The sequence below is a fragment of the Corvus kubaryi genome, unplaced genomic scaffold (assembly GCF_017639235.1).
Source record: "Corvus kubaryi isolate FWS band 111438036 unplaced genomic scaffold, C.kubaryi_AGA036_p1.0 37394, whole genome shotgun sequence".
Lineage (NCBI taxonomy): Eukaryota > Metazoa > Chordata > Aves > Passeriformes > Corvidae > Corvus > Corvus kubaryi.
Genome location: NW_024581133.1, coordinates 6,346,791 through 6,371,451, shown reverse-complemented (window position 1 = coordinate 6,371,451; position 24,661 = coordinate 6,346,791). Strand labels below are relative to the sequence as shown.

The window sequence follows — 24,661 nt, the reverse complement described above, 5'->3', positions numbered from 1 at the left end:
TGGAATGTAATGCTGCTTTCGTGGTTGTCTTTTTCCTCATTTACACATTCACAGGGAGTAGAACATGTGGTTTGGATGACTGCTTTTGCCTTTTAAAAACCTCTTTCTTGATTTCACTAGTATTATATTGAGATTGCAATTGTTTAATATGTAACTATGTGATCTCTTACAGAAAATTCACAGTTACTTTTAGATGTAGGAAGAAGCTTTTAAATGCAAGAAAGATGGTGGAATACACATTTGCCATTTTAGAGATGCTATTGCCCAAATGGTGTAGAGCCCAGTAATTGTTAGCTACTTATCATCCACTTGACTTGATGAGGTTCATTGCTGTCTTCCTGGTGAAATACAGCCCTTTCCCCTAAATACTGTTCACCTCAGAGCCCACACAGCATTTCTGGAGCTCTTGCAGTGCAAGTGATGTGCTGCTTGGTGCCGTCTCTCCGTGGCTGGTTCGGATGAGGTGGGTTTCCAAATGAAAGTCCACCACTGTTTTTATCCTTTGTGCCACCAACAAAACAAAAAGAATTGGGGCATTTCCCTTTGGTGACTTCAGGACCGTGGGAATGAGCGTGTTCCAGGCTGCAGTCCTCGCCATTAACCTTTCATTCTGACTTGTTGCTATGCAGCACATTGCTACCAGTGTGAGAAAAACGCCTGACATTTTCACTACACACAGTGTAAGTCAGGCCATCAAGTGTTTTCTTGGGTTGGTCTTTTCATCTACCTCCTAAGTATTGTTTTGTTAGAGATGCACGTGGAGTAAAATTTGGAGGTTTTTTTCTCCTGGGAATGAGTGGCTAAAAGTTGGCCACTCCGTTTTTTTCATTTCCTCCTCTTTTTGTGCTGTTCATGTTGTTCAGTTGGCTTGGGAAGAGAAGTCTTTTTATGGCTACTGATGACTGGAGCCCCGTGCAATCAATTAGATTAGTGCTTGTTTTCTCCCAGAAGAGGGGAGAGGGGGTGACTCCTTCCCTGCTTTTGTGTGGTGGGCGTGGGGCTCTGCCAGCCCTGCTTGCAATGACTTCACCTCTCCCTCGGGGCTGTGGCTGCTTCGCCAAGAAAGGAACTGAAAAGCTTCAGTGTTCCCTTCAGCCCTTCAGTGTGCTGGATGGGATTTCCGGGCAGGAACGATGCTTTCCTATCACTGTTGTCCTCGGAGCAGTGCTGGATGTGGCCAGGGCGGTGGCTGCCAGGTGGTACCAGAGTGATGCTCTGGGCACTGCCTGTCCTGCCAGCCCCAGATAAAGCTGAGTCACCGGGGAGGGCTCCCTGCAGCTCGTTTTGTCGCTGTTAGTGGGAAATCTGACTCCGATCATGATTCAAAAGGAAAAGAGGGAATTTCTCTCAATTGTTCCTTTAGCAATAATGGATTGTTTTGTTGGATTTTTTTTACCCAGTTTAGTCATGATCTTGTGGCACGTGATGCTAGACCAGGATGGGTGCTGTCCCAAAATAGAGCTTGTTTCAGACAAAGTTTTAAGGGACCTTTCAGAAAGGTAGTGTCATTCCTGCTCTGTCCAGGGCTGTGGTGCAAGGAAGAGGTGATGTCTCAGATGTAAAGCAGCCATGTGGATAACACTCTCATCTGTGCTCATACCTCATTTTGGTGAGACTACCTGAGAAAGAAACCACTTTGGTGGTGAAGGGGGTGCTGGGGAAAGGCAAAGGAAAAAATGGGAAAAGCCTAATTTTTTTCATACCCTCTGCTGACACCCGTGCTTTTGTCCAGTGTTGTTTCAGCACTGACTACACTGATTTCAGTGGAAGTATGACTTACTTCAACGCAGCTCTTCCTCCTCCTCCTCCTTCCTGGACGCTCAGTGAATCTGTAATCATGTGTTTACTCTGTATATTCCACAGTTGCCTTGGCGATGGCTCTGGTGACTCAGAGCGTTATTTGACCTCGCTGGGATTAGCCATGAGCAACACAAAGTGTGTGTGAGACCAGCCCTTGTTCCAACACCCAGGCACTTAGCAAGTGCCCTGCAAGGAATCTCCTGCAAGCAGCTTTTAGCCAAAATCTCACCCTTTACTTCCAGCTCCGAGCATCTTTCATTTGTCCCTGTGATGCAAGGAGCATTGCACATCCCTGGGAGCACAGCTGCTCCTCCGGGACAGCTCAGGTGGATTAAGGAAGGGCTGATTCACTCAGGAGCCTCTCTGCCTCCCTTGAACCTACCCTTCATCCCTTCTGCACTTGAGGGCTCTTCCCTCATTTTTGCCCCAAGTCCTCAATATTTCATATGGTCCCCAGGAGACTTCAGATGAAGTCCATCAGTGGCTGGGCTGAAAGGGGTGACTGTAATTCTGTTAAAGCTGAAGCAAAACAAGCCCAGATTTGTAATTTTTGGTTCTTGTCTTTTTCAGTAGGTTTTTGATATATGGAGATGTAAAAGACAAATTGTTTCAGTACATTTGCTGCCAAAATTAATCAGAATGTTTTAGCAGAGCTTTCAAAGAAAATCACATTTAAAAAGAAATCTTAACAGCATAAAGTTGTTTTAGGTGAAGAATTAGAGAAAATGGAGTGGAAATATAAACTGTCAAAATACCTCATAAATTCTCATTGTATGTGAAAATGCTCTATATCCTGAAAGACTTACCCAAATAAAAGCTTATCTCTGCAGAATTAAATGACTGCTGCATTTTATATAATTATGAGAGCAATCTGCCTCTTTCCTATGCTTTTTTTATCATCAGCCTTAGACACTGAATATATCTAGTCCATACTACTGTTCAAATGTGAGCTTTTATTTCTGTATATAATGAAAAAAAGGACTTTTGATGGTAAATTTATGGGAGCAGCTTTATTTTACCTGAAAATGTGGATAAATAGAGATTCATCACTTCTTCAAAGTACAGAATACTTACCTGTATTTATGCACTTGCTCTGAAGGATGGGATGGGTTATTTATCCTGCTCTCCTGTTGGCTGTGTTAATTTAAGAAACAGATTCTCATCTTAGCTGGTCAGTCATAACTTGAAGTGTCATAATTAGCTACTGAGACACAAGAATTAGCCAGGAGCTGATGTTTTGTGTGCTTTCAGTAGCTCTTTTGCCAGCCTAAGGACACACCGGGTTGCATCATCCAACGAAGCTTCTGTTCGTCTCAGCAAAAAGCTACCAAAACCTTCTTTAACTGTTGGCCTTACTGTCACTGTTACAGTTCTTCAATTTCTAAATCATCTGGTTGAAATTCTCCCTAGTGAAAGCAGTTTTCCTCAGTTCCAGAGGCACTGTGTAGTTCTGCAGAACAATTTCAAGCACTGTTTTATCAGACACAGCGTTAAGGTGGAGGTGTAATGGCACTGGCATTGCTCCGGTGTGGATCTCATTAGTGCAAAAGCTTGGTCACTGGAGTTGGGGTGTTAAAAAAATATCAGAGGTCTGAGCAGGGAGGGAAGCAGAGAAATGATACCATCTCTGCTGCTGTGGTTAAACTGTTGTTGGCTGCTGAATTTGTACTGCTGGGGATGGATGTGTCCTCTTAGGTCACAGATGCTCGTCCTACTGGTATTGGTCATTAACTGAGCTTTTCTGCAAGTCCTTATTCCTGTAGCAGCTGAGACTGCCATAATCTGGATGCGTTTTTTTCTTCCCGCCATCTCTGCAGGGTAGGGAGGGTAAGTGAGGCCAAGCAGATTGCATGTGGTAGTGAAGGGAATCTGTGTAAAGCAGGGAAGTGAAACCTTCGTTGCAAGACGGCAGCCTCATCTCCTGCCTCTCTGCTAGAGCAGCTTTTTTTCCCACTGGGAAAAAACCCAACCCAATAATAAAAGTCCTCAAATCATGATCTGGCAAGCAAATCAGCAGAAGGAGGATGACCTCATCACTGTCCACACAAGTCAAAAGTCCCAACCACAGCTTGCCGTGGCCAGTGGAGGCCTCTGAGCATCGGGAAGCTCTTGGGGAGATTTGGGGAAATTTTCTTGCAGGAGCTGATGTGCTGGGAGCTCCAGTATTTGTGTGGTGCATCTAGTGCAAGTTTGTATGCCATCACCATAGCAGCTGTATGATTGGACATGTATTTTGCTTTTTGCATTTAGCAACTGGTAGTCTGGAAAGCGTGGGAGACACGGGGGAAATTTGAAATGAAATTTCAAATAGGAAGAGACAGTCCAGAAATCCAGAGCTGCAGCAGCTGCTAATCAAATAAGTGAAGGGTAAGAAATACCCTGTCTGCGAGCCAGGTCACCAAAACAAGAAGTAAATTTTGTGAGATGTAATTGCCTTGGTGAGTGCTGTTGCAATGTGCTGTATCTACTCCAAGCTCTGTAATACCAAAATTGCTTTTTTCACGTTTGTTGCTCTCAAAAGGTGCAGGATTCTTGTGTGGGTTTCAAAGGGGAGGAGAATCAAAATTGGAAGTAGAAAAAGTATCTGAGAGACTGTCTGTCTGCTGGTAGCTGCTTGCCAGCAGTTTCCACGGGGCTGACACATTCCCATTGACTCCAAGTGCCTTGACTCACTGGGAGCTTTCTCTCCCTGCTTGAGCTAAGGCAGAGAAGCAACTTCAGTCTTTAACTTGTTCTTAATTTCATAGCTCTCAGAGTTGTTTTTTGATTTTTTTTTTCCTCCTTACTTTCTTTCTGCTAGTTAAAAGGATAGACAAAAATTAATTTCAGTTAGCTTGGAAATATCTTCATTTCAAACTTTTCTTTTACTGTGAAATCCTTTACATATGGTCATGCTTTATTCACTTCTACCACAGACTTTGTTTTCCCCTAAGAAACAACTCTTCATAGAAAAAGCTGTATTTCATGAATTACAATCTTTGTACTGGTAGACCAGAAGGGTAAACAAGTTGCATAACAAATGGCCACTTGGCAATACCAGTTGTGGATTTGAAAATACTCTTTAATTATGAAACAAAAAAACCCCTAAAATAGACTAAAACAGCATAGCCAAGAAGGCTTTTTGCAGTTCATCCTCTTCGGTGTACTTAATTGCTTGAGGCAATGTAATTAAAAGGAAATGATGCCAGTACCAGATGACATCAGTCACAGGAAAAAGTGATTGAATCTGTGTTGAAATTATTTAAGATGTTGAAATTATTTAAGATGTAATGTGTGGGGTCTTACACTTCTCTAAGTTTTTAGGGCATCTACAGTGTGTAAAGGGCCTTTAAAAAAAAACCTTTACCCCCTCTCCAGTCTCTCTTTAACCTCTCCAGTGAAAGGTTTCAAAGGAAAAGCAGAGGCTCCTGTCCATTGCTGATGCTGTGCCTGTGTGTTTCATAAGGCTTCCTGTGTTGCAAGAGTGAGTACAGTAACTGTGTGCATTACACAAATGCACTTCAAAGACGGGCTCTGATTTTCAGACCCACAGCTCAGGATTTCTGAAGCAGAAAAGAACCCCTTTTTGTATGGTCACAGGAGATCCCTTGGCTTCCTTTTCCACAAACCACCAGATGGCAACATCTCTTGGATGCAAATCTGAGATAATTCATGAAGTTCATAACATTTATTGTCTGGTTTTCCTGTCCTTAAATCTCTCTATAACGCCTCTTTCAACCCAGGTCCACGATGGTAACTTGGAGGATGCAATTAGTATTTAGTCACCTACCAAGCAAACCCAAACATGTGCTTCCAGCAGGGCTTTAAATAGCTGCCCAGGCTGGGGGCCCATTGTTTGATAGCTCCAATGTGAATTCTGAAAATAGGAGGTTTGGACAGGATTTCCACTTTTGGAGGAGTAGGAAATGAAATCATCTTTTAATAAAGCTCTGTTTAGGGGTGTTTTGTCTCCACAAAGACCTTGTTAAACAAGAAAATGTCTGAAGAGTTTGGCTGCTGCTCTTTTAACTGCACCCCAGATCACAGGCACAGGTAGCAGTTAGATGGACTAAGCTGTACCTTAATTTATCTGCTGATGACTTACAGCTGGGAAATCTCCCCCTGTTCTCCTGCTCATTGTTCTGCATCGTTATCATGTAGAGGAAGCCGTGCTGTCATGCTGATGCATCTCATCTCTTCAGGGTTAAGAACAGACCAGAGCACCATGTCTTCATTTTTCATTCTTGTATGTTCCCCAGAGCAAGCTTCATTTTAAGTGTCCCCATTCATTCCCAGTAAGAGATTCTTCAGTTCGAGAGCTGTTGTCTCATTTAAAATAATTTTTAAACCATGGTTTGTTTGATGAGTAGATGAGGAATAAGCTTTATCACAGCAGAATTAGTCCCTGCACCATCTCTGCATAGACTGAAATAGTTTTTTAGTTTCTGTATTTTTGCTGCAGTATGTTGGTATTTCTCAAAACAGCTCCAAGTCATGAGTTGTTTCCAAGCTAGATTTAAAGTAACTGAGGAGCAGAAGGAGAAATGGGATAAAATGCAATGCTGCTGGAGCTAAGGGATGGGTTATTTGACTTTTATCACAGTCAAGACAGCATAGAAATGACCACATTTTGTACTGTGGAAAAAAAAAAAGTGTGAAGAAGAGAAGCATAGCCATGCAGTCTGAGATGTCAGCTAGTGAGAAACACTGTGATATTGTCAGGAGAGTTAAAACTTGAACAAGGATACTGCTGGATGGTACCAGTGTGATAATATTGAGTATTTCATCATTTTGATTGCTATTCTGGCCAAAGGGCCTGATTTCTGGAGAAGACTGAAGGCAGTCAGGAGGGGTGCAGTATTGAGAACCTGATGGTGGTGTAAAGCATGAGGATTTCTCATCCCTTCTCTGAGGTGCACTCATCTGTGTGATTTATTCAGTTACATGTGTTTTTAGGCTATGAAAATGCAAACCTTTATAAATAGGTTCATTGCTCTTCCTGACTGTCATGGTTTAACTGCAGCCAGCAACTAAGCTGCCTCTTGTGCCATGGGGAAGAGAATTGGAAGAGTAGAAGTGAGAAAACTTGAGAGTTGAGACAAAGACAGGTTAATAGGTAATGCAAAAGTCACATGCAGACAAAGCAAAACAAGGGATTAGGTCCCTACTTTCCATGGGCAGGCAGGTGTTCAGCCATCCTCAGGGCAGCAGGGCTCCATCCCATGTAATGGAGACTTCCTCTCTCTTCCCCCAGCTCGATACACTGACCATAGCTCCATATGGTCAGCTCCCTCAGGTCAGTTGGGGTCAGCTGTCCTGGCTGTGTCCCCTCTTAACTCCTTGTGCCCCAATCGTGCTCACTGGTGGGGTGGGTGAGAAGAAGAAAAGGCCTTAGGTCTCTGTAAGCACAGCTCAGCCAGAAGGAAGACATCCCTGGATTATCAAAACTGTTTCCAGCACAAATCCAAAGCAGCTCCACACTAGGTACTGCCAAGAAAATTAACTCCATTCCACCAAAACACCAAAGTCAGCCTGCTGACACACTCAGGTTTTGGTTTTTTTCCTTTTTAATGTCAGACATTGTTCTGTTCCACATCTGGATGGGTGTATGAGGGTGTGGCAGCAGTCCATAGTTGATGACCCTGATGGTTGCAAGGTGCATAACTTGGTGCTTAACCCATGTTAGAAGAAAGCCCTGCTGCCTGCCAGACAGAGCAGAAGGATGAGGCACAGGAGCAGTACTGGCTGTTCTGGCACTGCCTGGAGCTCTCTGTGGTTGCGGACAAGTTACTTAACCTCGTGAAAACAGATTTGGGCTGTTCCTGCAGTGATAACCACTTACCTCCTGAGAGTGCCAGAAAGCTCAGCTCCCTTCTGGTAATGTTCAGATATTAGTCCAGGCCATTGGTCTTTGGTGTGGTGAGAAGTGTTGCCCCACTGATGGTTCCTTCAGAAGGTTCCTGTACTGGGGACATGTTTGCTCACATTGTTCCTGTAGCCATTTCAAAGCAGGGGGGCAGAGACCTCTTGAGCAATCTTTCTAGTATTGTCTGCTCTTGTCACATACTGACTCCCCTTTCATTTGAACTGCTTGCCAGAAGTCAGAACCTGTACCACGTTGTTACCCCCACGTCTGACATCTTCTCAGATGTGAGGAAACAGAACATCAAAGCACTGCAAGCGGTTGCCCTTCTGAAGAACATTCCCTAGGGTTTAGCACGATGCTTGTTTGATCCTGTTACATAAACATGGATCGTCAGGTCTGTCACTTTCTCTTCTAGGCTGCATTCAATATCTGGGGAAGTTCCAGTAGATTCCTCGTTGGTCAGAGGTCAGGACATGGTCTTTTTATCACCTTTATTTTGCAGCTGGTGTTTAACACACACTCCATCCAAGGGAATTTTGTGTACATCCGTGATGTGCTGCTTTAAGGAGGTCACGTATCTTGATGGAGGTTTCTGTAGTTGTTGTCTCGATGGAGGAGCTCTTGCTCCCATAGCAGAGTTGTTTGGCATTGTGACAAGGAAGTGACTGTCCCAAATGATTTCTCTCTGGCTGCTCATGGGCCATTTTTGCCTGCTGCTTCAATCCTGAAAGTCTGCTGGCAGCGTAGCCGTATTCTAGGTTATTCTGCAGATGGGATTCTTATGGGAATAGGCAGAAAATATTCTAAAAAATAATTTAAAAAACCCAACAAAGCTTTAGCTGTTCTCATGCTATTAAGGAATCTTTTATTAAGTTTGGCTTTTTTTAAACTCTGCATTCTAGCAACCTTCCACTGCTCTGCAGTAGGGAGAGCCCAGCTCGCAGAATTTGAGTCAGCTCCCTGAGGCTGGCATGGTCTTCTCACAGTGTGCATGTAGAGCACTGCTTTTGTGGAGGCTGCAAACAAAATTAATGTCTTACCTGCTCCATATTTGATGTCATTAGGAAGATCAGCAAAGCCAAAAGGTGTAGGGGAAGGCATGTACAGTTCTAAATGGCCTTAAAGGCAAGTTCCCCCAAAGTTGTATCATCCCCACTTCTCCCTTGAGCATTTGGGGCTGTTACTGTGGGGATGAGTGGAATCTGTGAATGGGTTTCATCTGAGTAGCTGAGTACTAATACAGTAATTATTAGAGTGCACATGCAGTATTTGCAAGAGCAGTAGAAGTTCTTCCTACCCCTATTCTTTGAAACAACAAAACTAGTAAATCTACTCCTTCAGCTTTCACATCATCCTCTTGCTAACAGATACCTGGTGCTGGAAACAAAGAAGTTTTCTCACCTTTCAGCTTCAGAGTGTCCTGGTTGTATTGAGCAGTTGCAGCAACAACCGTGTGTGTTTTCCTCCCCTTCTCCACTTGTCTTTGATACCTTTCCAGCTGCATTTGCTCTCCTTAGGAAGCCACAGCCTCATCCCTGACAATTTTGGTGTTACCCACAGTGTCCTAATAGCAGTTTTGACCTTTCAATTAACTTCAGGATTGCCTCTTTCAGCAGACAAAATCTGTACAGATGCCAAAAGCCTCAGAACAGATTTGCGAGGTTGGCTGAAAGACCATGAAGATTAGGGACATATTTTTCCTTTTGTCAGGGAAATCAACAGCAAAAGGCCCCAACAGAAGAAGGAAACTTTCCCACTGACCACAAATAGGGGTTTAAATTGAATTTCCAAGCCTTTAAAAATAAATCGTCATTTTGTATTTAATTAAGCAGGGTTTCATGAATGTGGTAGTATGCTGAGGTCATGGGCAAGGAGAAGCTTTTCCAGTAATTAGTGCAGGGTCCATGCTGTTCTGGCAAAAACAGCCATGACGTCAGTCTGAGGATGGAACAAGAAACTGTGCCACACAGTGAACTTGAAACACAAACCTTATTATTGAGGGGCATGTCTGACAACTACAAGTCCTGGTTGTGTTGGACACAAAGTGTATTTTTCCTTTTAAAATTTCAAAAAGGTGTTTGGTTTGGTGTTTGGCTTTTGTTTTTGGTTTTTTTTTTTTCTTCTCAAGTTTCTGAGTCAATGAAATTGCTCCCATGCCAGGGCCTCCTTTCTCCAGTTTCCCCTGCCCTAAATAAATAATAAAGTTATCAAACTTCCAACCCTCTTGTTTTGTAAATATGGAAAGTGGCCATTTCCATGTTTTTATTTAGCAGAAGCATCTTAGTTTTGTCATGTGAACCCAAATGCAAGGGGCAGGTGCAGCAGTGAGCACACACAGGGCATGCCCAGGCAGGCTGTGCTCTCATAGCCATGTAGACCTTTGTTTTAGGTGAAATCTCAGTGTTTTCGGTGCAAGCCAAGTGTCGTGACAGCAGTTGGAGTATGTAGCTTAGCAGCACGCAGATTCTAGTTTCTGATGAGTTACTGGAGTCCTGCGGAGCTGCGAAAGAAAACTCTGTCCATATAATCTGGATTTTGGTATGTTAGCAAAATCTTTATTTAAATTACTTAAAACTCTTGAGATTGCTTGTTGCTGAATATAAATAGCTTGGGTGGCTTATAGTTCTTTGTTTATACTGTGACAGAGAAGAGTTATACATCTTTTCCTTTTAAAGTCTATAAGAAATACTTATCTCTGATGATGCATATGAATTCCAAAGATGGTGTTATTTTGGAGTTGTGACCCTCAATAACTTGGTCTTACTTGATTTAATGAAAGGGTGTGTGTGTCAAAGGAATTTCTCAGTTGTGTTTCCTCAGCCCGTGCCATTTGTTCTTTTTTTTTACCATTTGTCTGAATTTTGCTTTGCAGGCCATGACTGCTGTGAGACAGTGAAGGTGGCACTCTGTGCCTCTAGAGAAGGTCACCCCGTTCTGGTTGTGGCAGAAGAGAGTTTCCAGTTTGTCCAGGACGAAGCCTACGATGCCGCCCAGTTTCTGGCCACCTGTGCTGGCAACCAGCAGGCGCTGAATTTCACACGGTTCTTGGACCGGTCAAGGCCACCTGCTGCAGACGTGGACTTCTTGGATGAGAAAGTGGCCTTGGCCTTTCGACACCTGAAGCTGCCGGCAGAATGGAACGTGCTGGGAGCGGACCAGTCCCTGACCGGTGAGGACCTGTGGGGCACAGTGAGATTTGCAGGTTGGGTGAGAGGTAAAAAGCCTGGGAGAACGGGTTCCCTGCCTTGGGAACCCGCTATGTACCTTCCAAAGGGTGTGGTGGCCTCTGTGCTCAGAGATGGGATGTGATGTTCATCCACATCCCATGCCTTGCCCTTCAGCCGCCTTAAAATACAAAAGGCACTGACTCATGATTTCTCTTGGTCTTCTCTTATGAAATAGCACTAGCTGACAGTATTTTCACATACAGCCAGAAAGGGGTTTTTGTGTGTGTAACAATGGCATGTGTATTGGCATAGTGCTATGTGCTGAAAAAACCCCGTGTGTAGAATATCTGAAGCTCCCAGAAATACCCTTGTGCCACAAATTTGGTGTTTGTTGTAAATGTTGGGTTTATAGGACAGGTGCAAAGTGACTGTAACATGAAAAATACATGTGATTTTTCTTGGAGAACTTGGGGCTCTTCCCCTGTATCACTTCCCTGCTTGCACACTGGCTGGCCTAACACAACAGTTCCCCAAAATAAACCTGGACAATTTTGCAGATAAAAGAAGGGAAGGGTGGGAAAACTTGACCCTTAACCACAGCAGAGAGCTACTGAGAGCTTATAAATAAACCCCAAGGCTGGCCCAGAGTGTCTGGTGGCTGCTGAAGCAGAAGTGCTGAGGTGTTCTGGATACTGTGGTGTGTCCATGCTCTTGGAGTTCTGCTTATTTTATCACAAGGGGGTAAAGGGAAACACACGTGAGACAGGGGGACTAGTTCCACTATGTACAAATCCTTGCTGTAAATTTTCAGGGTATTTTGGCAAATAGTTTCACTTCAGGGATGTGAGACATCTGCTATCTTTTATAGGATGCAATGGCACAAACACTTGAATAGGGCTGGGATGTAGCTTGCTTGGTGCAGCAGGCTCAGTTCTGCTCTCTGCAACAGGGTTTTCCACGGGAAATTTTCCTGCTTTATCTTTCTCCATCTTGCTGACTGCTTTTGTAGACCTCAATACAAGGACAGGCAATTCCCATGTTAGCAGACATTAAAATACTTGATCACATTTAATGGTTACTTGATAGAAATTCAGCAGCTGTCGTATGTTTACAAGGAGATAAACACTTGGTATTCTTTTCCTCTGTGTGGCAGTCCCTGATGTTTCTTTCTGCATTTGAAAAAAGTTGAGATAACTCAGACATTTCTGGTTTAAGTGATAAAAATATGATCACAGTGATCTTAACGAAAACTTTGAAACTCTGAATTGTTGCTGATTTTGCAGGAAGGCTGTGATCTGGTTTCTCTTTTTGACTTTGATTATTCTTTGGAAAATCAGCACTTAGGGAAACCAGGCCATAAGATTTAGTTGGTTTGCTCAGCATGTGCTTGTGCGCCTGGAAGTTGTGGTTATGCAGGGCTCTGAATGCTAATGGACCTGTGGAGCATCCATGGCATCCACAGTGAGAAGGGGGAGCTCTGTAGTGCCAAATTCTGTTACTCTTGAGTGTTTTGGCATCTTGTGGTGAGGTGTGTGTAGATAGAAGGGAATAAATGTAATACCACTAAATGCCAATTTCATTCAAGAATACTGCTGCTATAAAATAGGTTCCCTTTTTGTTAGAGGTAGAGTTATATGGTAGTTTTTTGCAGTGAGATATTTATACACAGGGAATTCGGGGGAATTTTTGTGATTGTGACAGGAAAGATTTGCATGCATAAGCATCCTTTTGGTCACGAAACTCTTGTTATGCTAGAGTGAGATGGAAGAGATGTCCCTGGTTTATGATGGAGTACTAGATTAGAAAAAACCCTGTGCTAAAATATAGCACCCTTATACTGGTGCTTGTGTGCTAATTTGTGTGTGGGAGAGAGAAAAGCACTGCAAAGATTGCACTGTAGGAGCATTTGAACAATTAGACACATTCTGGCCAGTGCCTGCAGTGGGACACCCTGTCCTGCGCTGCGTCACTACCTATGAACAGCTATTCCGATTCATGCTTCACATTTCCCTAAATGTCAGCACCAGATAACTTCAAATAACCTTCTCGAAGGAGAAAATACTATAGAAATGAGAACAAAAGAAAATGTCAGATCCCTTCTTGAAAGATGTTTAGCTCTGCCTCTGAGCTGGCACGTCTCTATGGGCTCTTGTGGGCTGGAAACAAAACGCTGCTGTTCAGCAAAACCTCTGAAGGCAGGAGAGAGCCGGGAGCCTCCGCCAGCTCCCGGAGCACCACAGTCTGATGGGGAACTGCTGCTCAGAGAAGCTGCTGCTGAGAACCATGTTTAAAGGTCGATTTTTCAAAGGCCTGAAGTAGGAGTCTAACTTCTGCAAAAGTTAGGAGGTAATGGCTTTCTGCAGGCAGAAGCTGGGTACAAGAACTACCACTGAGCGCAGCTCCAGGCTGAATTTTGAGGAGGGGGTGGCTTTGTGTGGAGGCTTCTCCTTGCTTTTGCCTGCACCCAGCCCTGGCCAGGCTTTGAGCAGAGGGCAGGAGTTCACTGCTGTCACACACCGCAGAGGGCAGAGGGGCTGCTAAAAGTTTCACCAAGCTCTATCTCCCAGGGCTGTTGAACAACTCATCTGCTGTGTCAGTGAGCAGATACAGGCACGGAAGTGGGGATGGGAGCACCTAAGATTCCTGCCATCAGAGGTCCTTGGGCTCCATTCTCTTGCTGGGACAGGCACAGGGTACTCAGCCATTTGGTGGGATGACCTGGGAGGCAGAAGAGAGCCCAGGACAGTGTGTGGCTGGGGAAGAGCTGGTCCCTGAGACACAACTGTGCTCTTCACCAGCCATAAACTGTTCCTCCACAGCAAACAGTTCCTGGGCCTTGCTCTTAGTTATCTGTCTATCTGTATGAACTCCAATGGCATCCACAATTTCAGAATATCCATAATTAGGGATTAGTCTTGTTACTGTGGTATTCCAAACACAGCATTTTTTTCAGGTGCCATATAATCATGTCTGTCTTAATAATTACAAGTGCACTGTAACTTTCTAAAGAACATAGTTGTTACTGCTGTCAAACGTAGGGCTATTTACTGTTCTCAGTGGCATTTAAAGGCAGCTATTTAAATGGAACAGATTGTTACACTTTATGCCTAGAAATCAAAATTTAATATGTATCCTGAGGATGTATGCAATGTAAATGCAGGACTGTGATGTTCTATTTTAAATGACTGAAGAGAAAACTAGCTAACTAGAAAACCACAACTGAATATTTTGAGGTATGAGTAATGATTATGGCTTGTTTATGTTGCAGTGGGGAAAAAGAAGGGAGAAAAAAATTAGGGAGGATCTAAGGCTCAGGTATGAAAAGCTAGAGAGCTTAATTGTATCACTAGTAAACAGATCACTTTCAAAATAACTTGGAAGTAACATTCTGACAAAACCTTTGAGAAAACAGTCTTTTCATTTTGCTGATTAAAAGTGAGTGGTGAAACCCAAAACTATGGTTGATTTTTGGTTGTGTGGTTTGGTAATTTTCTGAGGTGGTGCTTCAGGAGCTGGTTAATTTTGACAGAGGGTTGCTGTGATCACTGTGATATGGAGCAATTCCCCTGGGAGTGTAAGGACTGCTGTGAGAGAGTGAGCCAGGTTTTCAGGCTGATAACCAGGGGACCATCAGATTACATAGAACACTTTAACTCATTGCAGTTACTGATGTGTTGAATATGTACAGCTTCCCAGAAACGCTACGGGATAAACACCCATCTTCAATAAGTAATGGGAAATTAAACTCCTTGACCTCACCAGGTAGGGGGTGGGTATGGAGGAAAACTCCCTGCCCTGGTTTGAAATAGTCTGAATGTACTAGGGTTATGGGTTTAATAGCTTCATGTACAAAACCAGTAGGATTTCAGTGTACAGGACAACATGAGTGTCACCTCAAATAGAGATCATGAATTGGGGTTTTTTTGCAGGGAGGGAGCATGTCTGAAGAGAGAAAGTAACCAAAAAAACCATCTTATTTTAAACAAAAAATCCTAAAAAGCTTTCAAAAACTTTCAGAATTTGGTTATTAGGAGCTAGCCTTTTTTGCCATGGGAGGATGCTAAAGTTATGCTTCTGATGATGTATTTCAGACACAGAGCTTTAATCTGTTCATCTGCTGCGCTCTTGTTACAGTTTCCCTTGGAACCCTTTCAGTGTGATAGTTACAGGTGTTCTTTGGTTGGGTTTCATGTCCTTTCCAGTCTGCTGCTCAGCTTCTGTGCTCTCTGATAAAGCACAATGTGGTATAAATCAGCATGGTCCATTCAGTGCCATCAGCACAAAGTGCTCTGTTCAGCAGCAGTCCTCAATAAGATGTAAAAAATCTTTTCCATACCTAAATTTAGTGCCCTCTGCAGTGGAAAATGGGAAGCAAAAAGCAACTCTTGTTCAGACAGCATCAGAAATGTGCTGCTCGAGACAGAGATGTACCGTTCAGTCTGTGGCTGAGAAATTGTTGGCATGAGAATGTTCCTGTTCCCTTTGATATTAGCGGGAATGGGGACATAGAGATCTTTTGGTGTGCTTTGAAAAATTTCTTATTTATCAGATTAAGAAAGGAATTACCCACACATCTTTTTATTAGCTGAGCTTATAACTCCAAACACAACATCTTTGCCTTGACCTTTCTGCAGTGCAGTTGTCTGCTGGAGCCTTCCTCTAGAACCTTGGCGTGAGGTGGCAGCTTGGTTCTGGGGTTTTTTACCTTTGTTTCTCAAGGACTGATCTGAGCAGTGAGAGCATTTCCAGCTGAAAGCAAGATTTTGAGGCCAGATTTGACGGTAGATTTCCAAATTGCTGAGTATACGTGAGTTTGGGTGAGAACCTAGGAGAGGTCACCAGTGCGGGAAGACTAAACAATGCTACCCCATTCCGTGGCTGGCTCATGAGATGTCTCAGGGCATGGAGAATAAACTGAGCATTAGGTGTAGGTTACTCTATCTGGAACCTTATTTTTAAAAGGGAACACCAGGTTTTTTCTGTTATTTAATCAGGTTTAAAATGAAAATTTCTACTTAGTGTTCTTGGGCATGTCATACTCAAAGGTTTTGGTTTTTTCCTTCAATGCTTATTTGTTTTGTGCTAATAACACCTTAAACCTTAATCCTTTACTATTAGCAAAGTACATATGGAAATTTGGTCCTCATTTGCGCAGATAAACTGTCTGTTCATGTATCACAGCAGAAGAAAATTACACAAAAATAATACATCCAAAATCTTGTGTTTTGCCAGCTGGACTGGAGTGCCCTGCCATTATGGGGCAATAATCATATGTTTCAACTCTTGCCTATTACTAGGAAACGAGAAAGGAACAAAACAATCTTGGCCTTTTCAGTATTGTGTGTCTTGTATTTCCACAGTTTCCTAATTACCAGAAGCTTCTTGTTGGCATTCAAATGACAGGCATTTTAAGATGAGGAGCTCTTGCTTGGTATGTGGTAGGAGAAGGAGCTCTGGCTTTTGCATGTTAAAGCTTTTGATATTCTTTCATGCTTGGGATATGCATTTTGCACCATGACAAGATCTTAAAATCGTTCACTAGATTTCCAACATTTTGTGTGACAAGCTTCATCCATTCAAAGGTAGGAAGTCTGAAGGGAAGTCTGTCTTCCTCCCATTTCCATCCAGCAAAATGCCCATAATTGATGCAGACCAGCTCTTGTCTAGTTTTGAGCAATACCATACACCAACAGATGTATTTTCATTACATATTAGTAGTTAATCCAGCCCACAGATGGCACATGCCTTTTTAACTGTCACCATGCAAGTTTTGCACACTCCAGAACCTTCCAAAGCCATTGCCTGGGGCCCCTGCAGTTGTTGGATGTACAGTACTTTGTCTCTTCGCTGCCATCATCTGTGCCCATCTGTTAGGGTGGCCTCCTGCCAGGTTCTGTGTCAGGCGGAGCCTTCCAAAACTGGATAGTGAGCTTGTGTGTTTAATATGCTCTGGTGGCAACAGGCCACCTCTTCTTGTACAGATCCTGTGTGCGCATTATCATTGCCCAAAGGCACCAGGGCAGGGCCACATTCACTTCAGTTGCATTTGCAGACACCTCCATCCAAACTCTGGAACTACCCTGTCCACTGATTCAGTGATAAAGAAGATTGTTTTAATAGAACAGGAAGATGTTCTCAGAAGGTGCAGTCATATGAGCAGATTGGGACAACTGGGGAGGCGTTGTGACAACTGGGAGGGGCCATTTCATCTGTGGACATGTGAGACAGAGGCAACCATTTGGCTCAGGGACAAGAGGAATATCTGCCTGCATCTTGCAGAACTTGAAGCTGGTAGTGTGTGTTTGGTGGTATACCATGAGTTGGTGAGCAGAAGATGCTTCTCCCTGTTGGTAATACCCTCAGCTGCTGGAGGAAGAAGCATTTTGGTCCAGGGACCTGTGCTTATGCTTTGCAGGTCTACACTGCTCAGCTCTGGGGCAAGGCTGCCTGTTCTAGTTAGGAAGATGATTTTCCCTTTCAACGTAGCAGCTGGAACAGGCGATCCCGTGTGAGAACAGAACGTGGCCAGACCAGTGCAACACATCCTGTATTTGGATGGCTGTTGTTTGCTCTAACAGAAGTGCTTTTGTGCCTCCTACCTCTCTGTAGGAAAAGTTACACCACATTAATTATGTTCACTCTACCAGTCAGTGTACAGGTAGTGTGGGAGCTTTGTGCAAGTTCATTGAGTAAAACTTCGAGCACTGGCTTTCACTGTGGGCAAGTCCTACCTATATCCACATTTTGCAGCCCTTTCCCTTGTGTCTGTCTATATGGTGTGTTATTTTTCATTTTTCTTTAAATCCAGGGCTGCAACCATTGGTTAACCTCCTTGTTGTGCTATTTCTAAATCATTACGCTCTGTAATACCCAAATAATAATACTCAAATCCTTCTTATTACTTAGCCAAAGGCTGGGAATTTGTCTCTGGGAGAGCTCAGTCATTCCCTTTTTCTCTGATCAGCTGGAACCTCCATTCAGACACACTCATGTATTCAGGACAGCTTGGTTTTGCTTTACGGTAATCATGAGGAGGTTAGGGGGAAGGCTTGGTTTGTAGCCCAGAGACCTAATTTGGAGTCATTTGGAAGAGAAGTGGTGCCAGAAAGCCTTTGGTTCTTGAATACAGATTAGTTATTCAGAATTTGATCCAAAAAGTTGTGAAAAATTGTGTGTGAGGCAGGGGAGAACTGCCTGTTTTTGCTTAGTTTTGTTTTTCACCGAAGGTCTTAATGACGTCCCTAAAGAAAGTAAGTAAGAAAGAACAGCAGCACTTTGAAGAAGTGATTTCTCTTGGGGCACACTTCTTTAAAAAAAAAATACAAGATTAAATCCTAAAGCTGTTATGTGCATGCATTTTAAAACCTGTTGTATAGGTTTGGCTGGCACCCAAATTAATAACCCAATAAATCATTTCTGTGATATTAAAGGGTTTATACCAAGTGTGCTCATTGGCATGGCTTTGAGACCCAGTTGGTGTTTTGTTGTTGTTGCTGTCAGTCAATACTGAAATCCTTTGTTAATTAAAAGAACAAATTTTTATTTCTTGCAGTTTTTTTAACCCAAATGCTTTTGCCTTTCATACAGAAATAACAGGCTTTGATCTGCAAATGCTGGATTTCAGCAGTGCATCTGGAGCTCATTTCTGGTTAAAGCTTTTCAGAGCATCGTTCTAGGGCTGCAGCTTTTGGAGTAGGGGGATATTTTTCTGAGATGAAAGCTCAGGCTCAAGAGTGACTTTTACCAAATTAGAAGGTCACGGTTATTAAACACAAAAAGCAGCAGCGGAGATTGGTAGTTTATAAATGCTGCTACTCACAATGAGAGAGCTACTGTATAAAGCTGAGAAAAGCTGGTCTGAGGCATAATCAAACCAGGAAAGAAAATCCTTAAAACCCTTGCTGCTTTTTTTTTTTTTTTTTTTTTTTTTTTGTGTGTGTGTGTTGATATGAGTTTTTAAACAGTTCTCCTTTATAACTGCTTTGGATTTGTACATTAAATGTAATTGTTTTTTTTTTTTTTTTTTATCCATGCCTTGGCACAGATCAGCATCCCGTTAGGTAACAAAATTTGTCTGTCCCTAAAACCTGATCCTGAGTGTGTGAGGAGAAGGTTTGGACATCCAGGAAAACCCACCTGACCATGCTTCTGTTTGGACATGCTGTAGCCACGTGGTGGCTGTGGCTGTTCAGGAAGTGGTGAGGTTTTCACATTGACCTGTGGTCGGTCTCAGCATGAGAGGTGTTGAGCACTTCCAGTCCCACCATTGCATGTCCCTCACTTTAAGACTGGTGTCTCCTGGATATTGGCAATCAGGCTGTTTTTCCAGGTGCTGCAGGTTCCTTTGAGCTGTCAGCTCCATGCCAGCCGCTGTGTGTGGTGGGGCTGGGATGTGGGATTATAACATTCCCCAAACCCTCAAGCGTACGAATTCCCATTTCTTTCTTCCTTTTGTTTCCCCTTCCCAGAGAACATCCCTCGGGAAACACTGATGCATTTTGCGGTGAGGCTGGGTCTGCTGCGGCTGACGTGGTTTCTGCTCCAGCAGCCGGGTGGAAGAGGAGCTCTCAGCATCCACAACAACGAAGGGGCAACGCCTGTGAGCTTGGCCTTGGAGAGGGGCTACCAGAAGCTGCACCAGCTTTTGACAGAGTAAGGATGATTTGGTGGTTGCTCTGCTGGTTTTCCATTCTCTACCGTTGCTTGGCTTTGCTGTACGTTATCACTCAATGGTGTCTAAGTGCTATACTTCCACCCTTAAAGGCAATTTTGGTATAATTTTGCTTTTAGTGTTCTTGCTAGCTGCAATGGGGGCAGTCCTGAGGGTTAAGGGGAAATGCAGTAATATTTTTGGGGATGGGGGGGTTCTCGTTGCTCAGTGTTCTGCTTCCAGCTGTCTCATAAAGCCCAAAGTGAGTCATTGTATTACTGACTAAATAAGACAGGTCTTATGTAAACACAAATGAAAAAGCTTTTCTTCAAGCAAGCACAACTGCCCAAAAGAGGGGAGCTAACAGGCATTGTGGTGGTGGTGGATTGTTTTGTTTGTACTTCTTAGAGAGGGAGCTTTTTAGTTAAATGAAATAGTGATCATTATGTTGAAATAAGGCAGCATCTTGTAGAGAATAGGCATTTTACCAGTATAGGTTAAAAAAATATAGGTAAGAATTAATGCAAATGTTTAAAAGAAACCAAAATATTTAACAGAAACAGGTCTCTTGTAAATGGTCTTGAGAAGCAGCCAGGTCTTACAACACATAGCAAGTAGCTAGTGGCATGAGCATTTATTGCACTGCTTTACAAGGAATCCTTTGGAAGATGGCAAGTTATTTTTGAACAGCAAATGTTTGGAGATCTAGCTTTAATAGCTGAGGCTAATAAAGACAAAGAGCTTAAAAGAGTCTTGAGGGGGCTGTTTGTATAGGAGAAAAGATTTGGTCTCCGTGTGTGTTATTCTGATGCCTGGTTCTCTTAAGCTTTGTTATAAACTTTGTGTTTCTGAATTGACTTCTCAGATACTTGGGGTTTTTGTTGAGTGACCCAATGTCATGTTCAGGAGTCTGCTGTGTTGTCCACTTCATCACGCAACATTCCCTGTTACAAATTGTAAATTATTCTGCTTTCTATAGTTGCTGGGTGCAGTGTTGGGGGGCAGAAAATATGATCTATATTGCTGGAATGATTGTATTTAAGTTTTATCTTTAAATTCAGGCAATCACATGGAAAGTGAGGGTGAAGGAGAAGGTGCAGTGTGGGATGGGACCTATTCTTTAATAACTTCTCCTGCCACCCTTGCTGGCATTAATACAGAGAAGATGACAGTGTTACATTTTTCTCCATCAAGTTCAACAGTCATACTGTGAAAACACAATCATCTTGCAGGCTATCTTGTAAAAATGGGATGTGCAAATTCATTCTGTAACTGCAGCAAGGTTCTCCAAGGTGAGACTAACCACATTAACAGGCTTTGCATACTGTCAGGAAGCTTAAGTTGGCCAAAACTTGATTATAGAGCTCACAGCAAATACTGCAACCCTAATGGGAGTAGAGCTGGTAATTTAAATAAAAATAGGAAGTAAACAAAACGATTACAACAGCTATTCATGTATTTGGTGAAGTATTTCGCAACTGGCTCCAGTATTGGAATGGCAGTTCTCACTCAGTGGAATGGAAAGAGGACTGGGATTCCATGACATTGTCCTGTGCTGTTGCCTGAAAGGGACGCTGCCGGCCCCGTCCATGGGATTTCTCTGATGACCTTTGCGATTTGTCTTTGAAAATAAGACACAAGGAACTGCAGAAATGTTGCCATCAAGGTCCCAGTTCCTGTTCTTCTTAGTATATCCTTAAACTGTTCTTTGTGATTTGTTTTCCTCTTGGACTGCTGGGTGGAAATACAATGTGTAAACATCTGACAGCCATGCCACAGGTCCCGTGACTCTGAAAACTCTCCTATTCCCATAAAGCCCTACAAACAGAAGTCCGTGGATGCTGGAAATCATGGTTCCCCTTCTCAATGGGCGGGATGGTGGTGGAGCATTGTGATATGACCTTGGGACTGACTGGAGCAGTGACACAGGGGCAGCCACAGCCCTTCCCTGCAGGAGGGTGGTGGCAACAAAATGGGCACATCCTGATTCCCCAGCAGTGATTTTTATTATGCTGAGCATTTTCTGCAATAAAATGAGATTGAGATTTGAAAATCCCTATTGGGAGGAGAAATACTGAGTTTCAAAACACAGAACATTCTGTGAAGAGAGCAAGTGTCATTTATGTGCTGTCAAAACGCAAAGGACACTGTACAACCTCCTTTCTGCGCTCTGCCTATGCTCACGCTGTATAATCCATGCACACAAATTTGGCACATAGCTCGTCCCACTCAGCAAAACACAGAGCAGCAACACATGTTAGTGAGGGCCCCTACAAAGGAGTCATTATTTTTACAAGTAATTAAACTGCACTTCGCCAAATAAATGAATGCAGCGTGTTTTGTGATGCATTATCCTTGCGGGGAATTTATTGTTCTCTTGCTTGCTAATTTTCAGGACCCTGCATTTTACAATGATTCTCCCAGCCAGCATTGGGAAGGGATGAAATTCTGCCATAATTAGGATACAGCCATTAAAGAATAGACATAAAACCTTCTCCGTTGTTGTAGTTTTGCCTTGGTGTGTCTGCAAAGCAGCTTGATTCAGCTGCAGTGTAAATATTTTTCTCAAAAACTAATTACACTGGTGGCATTTTGAATTTCTGTATATCTGATGAACTTTCCTCTCTCAGCTTTTGCAGTACTTCATGTAAAAAAAATGAAAGATGTTTCCTATATAAGTTGTCCATCCCTGGAAGTATTCTGTTCTGTGGTTTGCACTGGCTCTTCATCCTCAGACAGGAAGGGTGCTGGTTCTTTTGAGACCCAAACAAGGAGCTGTCACAGAGCCCATGTAGGTCACCAGGGATGGAGAGTCAATAGCAGCATTCATTAATAAATATTCATATAAGCAAATAAATATTCATCACCAATAAACATTCATCAGTTGTGTATCATTCCTGAGGGGACTTGCTTTATCTCCAAGATGAGAGCTGCACAGTAAACACTGTCCTGCAGTGCAGAAGGGCACTAGTTTTATAGGGAAAATAAATATATCAAGATTTATATATAAAGATAACTTTGGAAATGGCACAGTTTGCAAAGCCCTCTGAGTTTCAACCTTTTCCAAGTAGTAGGCATGAGTTCCAGAGAGAAGAGCCTGTGGTTGAAGCCTGTCGCTCCCCAGCGTTGATGCTGACTGCAGGGCGCTGGCTCTGGAGAGGCAGCACAGTCACTAAACAGGCTGGTGGAACTCTGTGAGTAACTGGACAGCTGCAGAGTGCAGGAGTTGGTGTTTCCCAGTGCAGTCAGGGCAGCAACACAATCCCCTGCCAGCTCCATGTTCTGCAGGGCTCTTACAGCAGTGGGGAAAATGGCTCCAAGACACCGGGGGCGTGCGGGACTGCAGAGAGGTTGCAAGTGCTGCTGTGTAAAACATACAAACACTGACCTGGTTGCTGATTTTATTTCTGTCTAGTAACGTTTCTATCCCCAGCAAAGCCAAACACTTGTAGTTCCTTCACAGCTAAGAGTGATTTATGTCCTCTGAAAAAGGGAAGAGAGAGAAAAATAAAACCGAGTTAAAAAAAAATTAAAATTGCATTTTTCTAATCTTTGCAAAGAGTTGCAACAGTCTCTGAGTTTTTTACTGTAAACCTTTTTCACTTTTGCTGGTTTCTCTGCTTTTTGCCCAAAAGTGCTTCTGCACAGCTCTGGGATTGGTCTTCCCTTCAGATTTCTTGGTAACAATCAGGAGGCTCAGTCTGTGAAACTGTAAATCGGTACAAGTCTGTATTTTCAAAATTAAAATAATTTAATTAACACACATGAGGAATAACTTGCTGGTAGCAGCAGAAGGGTTTTGGGAATATTTTGCAATCCATGATTATCACTTGCTATTGTTCTTATTTTACGTAAGTAATTGATGAAGTCTGGGTTGTAATCTCCGTGGTGCCTCTCAAATAAGGAAGCTTTTTCAGTGGCTTTACTTTTATAGCTGAATACACTTTTCTGCTTTTTTGAGCTGGAGCTGCAAGAGGATTTGCCTTGTATGTTCGTTTTTTTTCCACCCCGATTTAGCAGGCCCTTTAAGCAAGTGTTTAAATTCAGAAATACCCAGTTCATGTTCAGCAGAGTGTTTAAGCATGATCTTAAAATTGGTCACATGGTATACATATATTTTATTTCTGGCTAAGCAGAATCAGGGGCTGTAAGGTTTGTTGAATTAGTGCTGATGTTTCTCCATCTGTTCTTTGACTCCAAACCAAAGCAACAAATCCATTTGATTGGTATGTGGGGAGCTGGGTTTTAGGTATGGCTTGCTGTGGTGTGGCAGGAGAACAGCTGACTTTGTCTCTACAAGTGATGGCACAAGATTAATGTGCTAAGAGGGATTCAAAAATGTTGGAAGGGCACTGAAAGAGGACTCTCAGAGAGGTGTGTTAAGGAGATGCTGTTTAGCTGCAGACAGAGTGTGTCTGGAGCAGTGTGGGAGAAGCAGTGATCTACAGGGTCTAGTTTTGTGGCTGTGTGTTTCTTAGGATTTTCAATTGAAACGCCATCATTTAATATCTTTAACATCATGATTAGAAAGATGCTGAGGTGTGCTGTGGGTTTCTTTTGGCCACAGCAGAGGAGCGCACTGGGAGTGGGAGGATGGGGCAACCAGGTGTGAACATGATGGAGCAGGAAGAGTTTGTGTTTCTCTCTTTCCACCTACTCACCCACATCATGCTCCAACTTTTACTGACTTCCTGGTGTGTTCCCACGTCCCTATGAAGATTTGTATTTTCATTCTTTGGCTCCCTCCTCCCCTTTGTTTTGTATGTAGCCACCTCTGAATACAGAAGAGAGAGAAGGCTTAGTCTATGTGGTAGAAACAGCTTTTTAGTGATTCTGATTTCCCACTCAGAAATTGTAGTCCTGGGAGATCATGGAAACAGACCTGTGAGGATGAGAAAGAAGAGATTTAGAAGAGATCTGAGAGTATTTGCTAAGATATGAGAAGAAATTATTTCCCTTCTCCCAGCAATCCTGATCTGGAAGTGTTCCCAAAAATTATATGAGCCACAAGTGCTGGACAGCCTTGTGTGGTTGGTAAGTGATTATGAGAGACCATCTCTGTTTCAGGATAAATTTAGAAAATGCAGATAAGTGGTTTCCCAGAACTGCTGAGTTTTTGGCCTCAGGCATGGGCTAGCTGCATACCCAGTTAGGATGCTCATATTTAGCAGATTTGCTTCCAGCAGTGACATTCATGGT

At 43.0% G+C, this 24,661-nt stretch overlaps 1 protein-coding gene across 6 annotated transcripts in view; it reads left to right on the top strand.

Moving 5' to 3' along the window:
* AKAP13 (A-kinase anchoring protein 13) overlaps positions 1–24,661 on the top strand; it is a 201,302-nt gene that overhangs the window by 67,189 nt on the left and 109,452 nt on the right. For all 6 annotated transcript variants that reach the window (XM_042039768.1, XM_042039771.1, XM_042039770.1 and 3 more), the window contains 2 exons: positions 10,518–10,814; positions 19,281–19,464. In XM_042039768.1, the coding sequence (XP_041895702.1) occupies positions 10,518–10,814; positions 19,281–19,464 (481 nt within the window). The remainder of the gene's footprint in view (positions 1–10,517; positions 10,815–19,280; positions 19,465–24,661) is intronic.